At 35.0% G+C, this 10,016-nt stretch overlaps 2 protein-coding genes across 2 annotated transcripts; one reads left to right on the top strand and one right to left on the bottom strand.

The window, feature by feature from the left end:
- On the bottom strand, positions 1,111–1,602 carry LOC18594002 (protein GRIM REAPER). Its single transcript, XM_007021442.2, has one exon. It carries the CDS (start codon positions 1,600–1,602, stop codon positions 1,111–1,113), a length of 492 nt encoding a protein of 163 aa, XP_007021504.2.
- Positions 4,296–9,285, top strand: LOC18594003 (dynamin-related protein 5A). Its single transcript, XM_007021443.2, has 8 exons — positions 4,296–4,668; positions 5,164–5,355; positions 5,465–5,671; positions 5,945–6,373; positions 6,684–6,911; positions 7,013–7,208; positions 7,751–8,444; positions 8,803–9,285. Exons 1-8 carry the CDS (start codon positions 4,336–4,338, stop codon positions 8,987–8,989), a joined length of 2,466 nt encoding a protein of 821 aa, XP_007021505.2. The 5' UTR covers positions 4,296–4,335; the 3' UTR covers positions 8,990–9,285.

Genomic DNA, 10,016 nt, shown 5'->3' on the forward strand with positions numbered 1-10,016 from the left:
CCAAATTTTACCGGAATTAAAATTTTTCACTTCTAAACTTCAAATCATACTCCAATACTCAAATTATACTCCAAAAAGTCAAATGGGCCAAAAAAATCTTTTCTAAAAATTTCCATTTTGTCCCCAAGTGGCAAATGATTATTTTGCCCCTAGATAGTGAAAATTTCGGTTTGACTCCAAATTGATCCTCGAACTCCGAATTACCATTTTGAGTCATCCCTGAACTGTGAAACTCTTAATTTCACCTTAAAATATTTATTTGAACTAGTTCGATGCTTAATCGACTTAATGGTACTATTAGAGGTAATATCGTCTTTTAACGATTCCTCGAACTTCCTAAATATGCAAACATTCTATTGAGTATGTAAATGGCGTCGTAATTATTTTATAGAACAGGGTTTGACATATTGAGTCACTAAATAAAAGTGTCAAAATGAATCCACTCAAAATCTTATCGACTCAATCTAAACTGATTTGAAAAATCACTCATTTGAATTTTGAACTCAATATTAAACTCAAAATAATTTGAACCCGAAATGTGAAATTAACATAAATAAGGATTCATTGCTATTTTGCTAACAACGTACGTATCTGTGCTTACTCAAATTAAAACAGTGATCCACCTTGATTTAAATAAATGAATTGATTAAATAAGTATACTCAACAAAAGGGCAAACTTCACATGCAACTTTAATTGCAGGTTAATACTAATCAAGTTTTATAAAGAAACCAAATCTTTGACTCCTCCCTTACCCAAATACGAGGCAAAAGGAAAAAGATATAAATTAAAAAAGAAAAAAAAGAGCCAAAAATAAACAATTAATATCTCATTAAGGGTCACACTATGGCTAAAACCAAATCTATATATACAACAACAGGAATTAAACAAAATTACAATAAAACAAATGAAAAGCGTTGATGATTGTTGAATATTATAAGCACTTCGAAATTGACCTTTTCTTTTATTTTTACATAATCTATGTAACGTATATATATCCTCTCCTCATTATACTAAATATCAAATAATGAAGTGTTATTCATTATCAAAACACCCTAACATACGCTCTTTGAATCTCGTATTAGAAGCAACTTTGATAAATCCATGTTAATCTAAGCATAACCACAGCTTCCAAACTCACACTTAACTCCTGGCGTGCATTGGTTGTCACACTTGCCACAGTGATCAGCATTGTACATAACATCGGTGCATACTCCACCACAGCAACGCTGGCCAAATTTGCATCGATTGCCACATTGGCCACAGTCATTCCAATCGCCAAGAACGTTGCGACAATGTGTCTTGCAGCAATAGAGCAGGCTGGTACCATTGTTCGCAGAGATGCCATTGCATATGTTGCGATAAGAATTGGGATCGCAATGTGTACCTTTTCGAATTCTATCTTTCTTCAATGTATGTGACAGGAACCGGCTTTTTGATCGGAGGTTAGGGACGATAAGAGGTTGATCGAGCACGTAGTATTCTCCTCCATCATCTCCATCATCTTCGATTCTGAACGAGAAGGTTGCTTGAGGATGCAAAGATAGGAGGAGAGAAACAGTAAGGGAGAGAATGGCTGTGAGCTTGAGAATGGTGGTAGCCATTCTTCCAAATGGAGGTGAAGGTTTTGCACAAGAGTGTAAGCTAAGCTAAGAGGGTTATTTAAGCTGCCAGTTTGTGATAAATTATTCCATAATATAAGGGAAGGGAAATGCTGTCTTCACTAGATTTAAAGACAGGGCAATTTCTTGTTTAATGAGTTAATTAAGTGCATAAAAATAATTGGTGATCTATATTCTAGGTAGGACCAAATTAAATGTTTGACCGATAAAATGGGGAAAATTTGGCCTTAATAAATGTTCTTTGTATTGATCAAATAGTAATATTGCTCTGCATCCAACAGGTCCTAATTAAATAGCCTACGTGCACATAATTATGAAAGTAAACATTATAGTTCAAAGTTTTGAATTAATCAGACACAACTTTAGCATCCAAAAATACCTTTCAAATGGAGTTTTTTTTATCAAAAAGAAATGTAACTTATAATTTCCCTTGACATTATTATAAAAAATAAAATATAAATTTTTCCGACGAAATTGATTCCGTTGGTAAAACATTATAATTTTAGAATGTCAAAAATAAATTAAAAACATTTATATATATGGTAGACCTCCTATCAAATATATTTTAATCACATTTGTTTATCGTATCATGTGATAAGTGTTCACGTTAATCATACACATGTATTCCATCATGCAACAAAGGGTAGAGCAAATAATTGTAGTTAAAGTGTTGACATTACATGATGCCCACATCAAGTGGGGAATGAAGAAATGGTAAGAATTTGTGAAGTAGGGGACTCTATAATCTTTGAGGATTGAGATATACGAAAGGGTACATTTCAAATTGAAAAAACAAAGAAGGAAAGGGTTTTTTAATGCTGAAATTTAGCAAAAAGCAGGCAGCCTTTGATCTAATGGAAAGGTGTGAAGAGTCAAAGCTTAAAGCAGGCAAGAATTGCTGGAGACATGGGAGTTGTAACACGTGCAGCTGATCCTCTTTTCCGCCATGAAATGCGTGCAAAACTCACAATCCCTCCCCCTTCACTCTTTCACCAGGCATTGAATCTCATGGGCGGGCTGGCTTTCCCTCGTCGTGAATGAATGTCAAACCCCCATCAGGAAAGTCTTCCAAAAACAAATCACGACCGCACCTAATGAGTACCAATTTTTGTGGGTAGAGGAATCGGTTGACTCTTTGTAATATCAGTTGCTAATCCACACACAGAGAGACACCTGGACCTCTATTGTGGGGTTTACAGTTCACTTCCATACGTTGCCTTGTTCTCTTTCCCGTGCTTGGCTTTTCAAATTTTTTCTCTAACTTGATGGAAAAATCAATGAAATGAGATTTTGCTACCTGTGACATGTTAGCATTGACCATGCCATAAATTCATGGGTTTTGTTGTTGCTAGTTTCGTAAAGGCATATTGTTCTGAAAAGTCACTGTATTATTTTAAAAAATTTAAATAATTTTTTATTTTTTATTACATTTAATTAAATTTTTATATTTTTATTTTGAATTAAATAAGTTTTTATAATTCATAATTAATTAATTATCATTGATCAAAATATCACTTATTATTTTATACACATATAACGTTGACGTAAAGCGTAAAAAATATTATATAGTTTTATCATTATATCATATCATCATCTGTTATGACATATTAATATATTACGTCAGTACCACGTGATATAAAATATAATAAGTGAGATTTTAATTGATGATAGTTATAAAGGCTTTTTTGATACAAAACAAAAATACAAAGTCTTGATTGAACGTAATAGAAAAATATGGGTTCATTTGAACTTTCTTAAATAATTTAAGAGTTTTTTTTTTAAATATTATGTCTTTCATCAAGCATGTTAATTTTCTCTATAATTACTTCAATTACAGATATATAGGAAGACAGTGAGGTAGCTATACTTTTATTACGTTCAGTCAACTCATATACTTTTATTTTGAAATAAATAAACTCTTATAATTAACGAATTTATTACTATTTTTTAAAACATCACTAATTTTTTAATGTCACATGATATTAATGTGACATACAGACTTAACATAGTGAATGGTAACGTGACCACATAACATTTGAATGTTTGCATCAACACCATGTCAATGTCATGTGAGTATAAAATAATAAATTGTGTTTCACTAATGGCAATTATTCAAATATTAATCATAAGAATCTATTTGTTTCAAAATAAAAGAACCTAAGTTTGATTGAATCTAATAAAAAAAATAAGAATTTACTTATATTTTTTAAAATAATATAAGAAGTTTTTAAAACGTTAAACCAAAAAAGGACTAATAAGTTATCTTCTTTCATTTTATCAAATGTCTACAATTCCGACTTAAGAATATTTTTTAATTTTTTTACATTAAACATTACTAAATATTAAAATATAAGAAAATTAAATTTCCAAAATAAGAAAAAACTAAAACCAAAAAAATTTTCTTAAACATACCGAAAGGTGAATATTCAATTTTTAAATGAAAAGAAACAAATTATTGGTATATTATCAAAAACCTTTTACAAAATAAAAAATAAAAAATAACTCATAATGTCACAAAACCTGATCCATGTTAAGCCCAAGGCCAAACTTAATGGGCCACTCAAGACCATTACCACCCAGTACAAAATCCAACCCAAGCCCATCCATATCCCTCTACAATGCTTTAACGTACATATTCCATCAAAATTTTAAATTCAAATTCCGAGCGCCTTGTCTTTGTTTTTCCAATTCCTCTTCTTCTCTTTTCTCTCTTCGATGGCGACCCCGAATGCAACAAAAACCCCAGCAGACAAATCCAAAAGATCCCAACCCCACCACCATTCACATGACTCTTCCTCCTCCTCCTCCTCTCTCTCCCGTTTCGAGGCCTACAACCGCCTTCAAGCCGCGGCGGTGGCCTTCGGGGAGAAGCTTCCGATCCCGGAGATTGTAGCTCTCGGTGGTCAATCCGATGGAAAAAGCTCTCTCCTTGAAGCTTTGCTTGGGTTTCGTTTCAATGTGCGCGAAGTCGAGATGGGTACTCGTCGTCCTCTCATTTTGCAGATGGTTCATGACCCTTCTGCCCATGAGCCTCGTTGTCGCTTCCAGGTAGTTTTTTCTTTTTTCCATTTTGTTTTATTTATAGGAATTGAATAGTTGAATTTTGGATGGAATAAGTGCAAATTGGATAATAAAAAGAAATACTATGAATTTGGAGGATTAATAATTGCAAATGCAAGCATTTCTTTAAAATGGAATGTAGACAGAATTCGTTTGTTAAAATTGGTGTTGAGTTTTCAATCAATTACGATTTTGCTTTTACATTATAACAATCTTGTAGAAAGCAAAGAGCAAGTAGTGAAAATAACAACCAACAGAGCCTTTCTGAAGAATGTAGCCATTTACCAAGGATTTCTAATGTTTTGGATGTGAAGAGTCTTGATTTATTACTGTAATTATTTTGCTAGCAAAAAGTTTTTCTCTTTAGCTTCTGGGTGTTTTTCATTGAATAAATGCTCCATTTCTGCAGTTTGATATTTTTGCCTTGTTTTCTCTTTCTCTTTCTCTTTTTCATTGATACTTGAAGTTGACAACTGAAAACAGGAAGAAGATTCTGAGGAGTATGGAAGCCCAGTTGTTTCTGCATCAACAATTGCAGATATCATTAAGTCAAGAACTGAGGCACTGTTGAAAAAGACGAAAACTTCAGTTTCTCCTAAGCCAATTGTAATGAGAGCTGAATTTGCACATTGTCCGAACCTCACCATCATCGATACCCCAGGATTTGTTTTAAAGGTAGATTGTCAATTCATTTGAAAAACTATTAAAATTAGATTGTTTGAAATTTTGTAATATAAGAATTTTAGTTATGAATTAAAATGTCTGGTTGAAAACTTTTTGGCAGGCAAAGAAGGGAGAACCAGAGAACACGCCTGAGGAAATTCTTTCCATGGTGAAGTCACTAGCTAGTCCTCCTCATCGTATTCTGTTGTTCCTTCAGCAGAGTAGTGTGGAATGGTGCTCATCATTGTGGTTGGATGCCATTCGTGAAATTGATCCAACCTTTAGAAGAACAGTAATTGTGGTCTCCAAGTTTGATAACAGACTAAAGGTACAGATTTCTTGCTTTCCTTTTTGGCTTTTTCATCCATGAGATGTAACCTTGAGCTGGCCATGCACACACACACACACTGATACTACATTGACATATTACCTAAAACTTATTGGATTGACTGATTGAGATATGCAGTACAACTTGGAAGTTAGACATGCTTGAAAAAAATAAGCATTGCTTGTTGCTTGATATAATACGACTCTGTGTTGGTAATTTAAATCTGTATCTGAAATTGCGGCATTTAATTGTGATATAATTCAATAAACACAGGAGTTTAGTGACAGATGGGAAGTGGATCGTTATTTGAGTGCAAGTGGATATCTTGGAGACAATACTAGGCCATTTTTTGTAGCGTTGCCAAAGGACAGGAACACAATCTCAAATGATGAATTCCGAAGGCAAATATCCCAAGTGGATGCTGAAGTTTTACGTCATCTGAATGATGGAATCAAGGGAGGTTATGATGAAGAAAAGTTCAGGCCCTATATTGGTTTTTCTTCTTTGAGGGAGTATTTAGAATCAGAACTTCAGAAGAGGTACAAAGAGGCTGCTCCAGCAACTCTGGCATTGCTTGAGCAGCGCTGCAGTGAAGTCAACATTGAGCTGGCAAGAATGGACTCCAAAATACAAGCCACTTCTGATGTTGCCCATCTTCGAAGATCAGCTATGATGCATGCGGCTTCTATCAGCAATCACGTGGTTAGACATCCCTCTGAAACGTTTTTCATTGGTGCAGATAAACAGTGTCATAAGATATTTTAGCAACTTGAGAAAATCATTTGCACTTCTTGTAATGAATTATCATTTTGCAATTGGACCACTTACATTATTGGTCCAACTTCTGGTAGCATCAGATTTCCCTGTTTGTTCTTCAGCTAAGGTTAATATGTAGCAGTTTCTCAACCTGAGTCATCATGCGAGATTTGGGTTGTTAGAATTTACCTGTTGCTTTTGTCATAAAGCCTGTGGTTTCAACTAACAAGAAACTCATCCTACTTTGCTGCTTAAGGGAGTTTTGATTGATGGAGCAGCAGATCCTGCCCCAGAGCAGTGGGGGAAAACAACAGAGGAGGAAAGATCAGAGAGTGGGATTGGGAGTTGGCCAGGTGTTACTGTTGATATAAAACCTGCCAATGCTATTCTTCGTCTTTACGGCGGAGCTGCTTTTGAAAGAGTAATGCATGAATTTCGCTGTGCTGCATATTCCATTGAATGTCCCCCGGTATCACGAGAGAAGGTAGGTATTTCACAATTTGAAATTTACCCCAGGATATGATGTTTGAGCATTTGGGTTTGATAACCGATGAACTGGTAAATAGTTTTATTTTCCTGAAACAGGTTGCAAATATCTTACTTGCACATGCTGGCCGAGGCGGGGGTAGAGGAGTTACGGAGGCTGCTGCAGAAATTGCACGCACAGCTGCACGATCATGGCTTGCTCCTCTTCTTGATACTGCTTGTGATCGGCTTGCCTTTGTTTTAGGCAATCTTTTTGACATTGCTCTAGAGAGGAACATCAGCCGGGAATCAGAATGTAAGAAGCACTTGAAGTTTCCTTTTTTAATAATGGTTGTTGATAGCCATTTTCCCTTCATTTACAGAATTTTATAGCCATCATTTTTGGAGAGTAATTATCCTCCAAAAGTTGGTATTTACTGACACGAAAGAAAATGTATTAGTTATCCCACTCCTATGAACAAGTGCATGATATGCATGGAGCATTTTATCCCTTACCCAACTCCTTTATGATTTCCTTATAACGTAAGGTTATTGTGTCTCCTTAAAGAGTATAAGCTCTCAAATTTAGACATCAGAAGTTTTTGGGGTGTATATTCACTCTAGACCAAATCACATTAGATATTTAGCCATCATAATTTTTTCTGTGGTCTTTATACATCTCATTAAGGAAAAGGCAAATGGGAGAAAACTGATGACATTTGTTCAATAAATCTATGATCAATATGTAACATCTTGCTGTTCTTTGGACTTTGTGGATTTTGGAATGTTGATTGTTCCAAATTGATTGGTGAACTATGCCTTAATTAATCATTTACCCTATTTCTTTTGACTGCACAGATGGGAGGAAAACTGGAAACATGGATGGTTATGTTGGGTTTCATGCTGCCTTAAGGCATGCATACAATCGCTTTATAAAGGATTTGGCCAAACAGTGCAAGCAACTAGTTCGACATCATCTTGATTCAGTTACAAGCCCATATTCTCAGGTTTGTTATGAGAATGACTTTCAAGGAGGCTTTAGCTCAAGTGCAACCTCATATTACAAACATAACCAAGCTTCAGCTGCTTCCTTTTGTCTCGAGTTGTCCGATGGTGGGCAAGAATCCTGTGATGCGACAATGAAAGATCAGGAGAACATAAATCCAGGGAAGAATGTACAGCAAACTACTCCAGGAAAGGGCACAGAAGCCAGAGAAGCTCTCCGAGAATGCCAACTGACTGTGCCTGAGACCCCATCTCCTGACCAGCCATGTGAAGTGGTCTATGCTGGAGTTAAGAAGGAGCTTGGAAATTGCATTGAAGTTGGACCTAGAAAACGTATAGCAAGAATGACAGGCAACAGAAATACTGAACAATTGAAAGTTCATAATGGCGGTAGTCTTTTATTTGGTAATGGTGATAGTGGCTCAAGATCAAGTTCAGCTTACTCTGAAATCTGCTCATCAGCAGCACAACATTTTGCACGGATACGTGAAGTTCTTGTTGAGCGCGGTGTGACATCAACATTGAACTCTGGATTTTTAACCCCATGGTAAGTTCTTCAATTTCTACTTTTTATCATTATTCATGTAGGTAGTACATATATACCTTAAGCTGAAAAGGATAAAGGGTTGGTGGTTTCCTGACAACAGTAAAGCACCATAAGGACCGGATTAATGTCAGATCCAACCAACTTTTGCATGAAACTTATATTTTAACTGCATATAACTTTATAAATGATTTCCAATATTTCATAACAATAATATGTTGGTATAATGGTCAAGTAAGTAGGCATTCAAACTTTCTTGTTCATTTTTCAATTTATTAAGGAAGTGAGTACCCTCATATCGTATTATTCACTTCACTAAGGAACTAATAAAGTTTGTTTATTCTTTGCTTTATTTGGATAGTCGTGATAGGCTTGTGGTGGCACTTGGCTTGGATCTCTTTGCAGTGAATGATGACAAGTTCATGGACATGTTTGTTGCTCCTGGCGCCATTGATGTGCTGCAGAACGAACGACAATCTCTTCAAAAGCGCCAGAAGATACTCCAATCTTGCTTAAACGAATTCAAGAATGTTGCTCGAGCACTTTGATGAGACACTAAAACATCTCCATGAAAACTGTGACCAGTCCAATCCAAAATGGTGTTCCAAGCAAAGGGTTTTCACATCTAGTGAACATCAAGAAAAGCCCTCCTTTCATGTATTTTCTCTTTAGTGCTGTTTGATAATATAGCAACCATTTTTGTTTACAGCGGTTGTCTATTATTCTAATTTGTCATGAACACACCTTGCTCTTATGATTCCTTCAATGATGAATTGGTAACTAGGTACTAAAACCAATGAATACTGTTACTACAAATGAAATGCATTTGAGTGATAGAACACAATTTTGTATGTTCTTAACACTTTTTAACCCTTTTCCCCCGATACAATAGGACCTGGGTCAGTAGCTTGCTGCCACTAAGCATATACAGCCCTGCTAAGGGGAAGGTACATGGCCATGGGCCATGGGCCATGGTTTACTGAGTGGATAAAATGAGCAGTTAGGACAAGAAATATCAACTATCTAAAGAAACTTTAGCATAAAAGGTTCTTTGCTTTTCTATAAAGATTCTTCATTAGGATCCTTTAACCAAGCTTGCATGAACTCTTTGGATTTATGTACCATAAAAAGTGCAAAATTTCAGAAGAAGATAGTGAGGATAAGGTATGTCGTATTTCATAATAATCATACGTCAAGAAGAAACCAACAAAGAAGCTGTTAATAAGACTTGAATTCAGAATCCCTTAGTCTCAAATCAAAAATTATATATAAGAAAGAGATTTGATGAGTTTTGGATTTATACGTAAAGTTTTCCTTTACTTAATAGACATGTTTTTTAGATTAAAAATATATACACATGAAAAATAATATTAGAACATACTCAATTTCTCATTAACATTAAATCTCTCATGAGAGATAGTAGGGTCAAGTTAGATTCGAATTAAAATGAGTAACGAGGATGTTGGAAAGATAGTAAGGTCAAGGTAGACCCGAACTAAAATGAGTAACAATAAAATTACACAATTGAGTGAGATAAAATGTTACCGATTTCATATAAAAAATAAATGAAATAAA

This window comes from Theobroma cacao, chromosome 7 (assembly GCF_000208745.1).
Source record: "Theobroma cacao cultivar B97-61/B2 chromosome 7, Criollo_cocoa_genome_V2, whole genome shotgun sequence".
Lineage (NCBI taxonomy): Eukaryota > Viridiplantae > Streptophyta > Magnoliopsida > Malvales > Malvaceae > Theobroma > Theobroma cacao.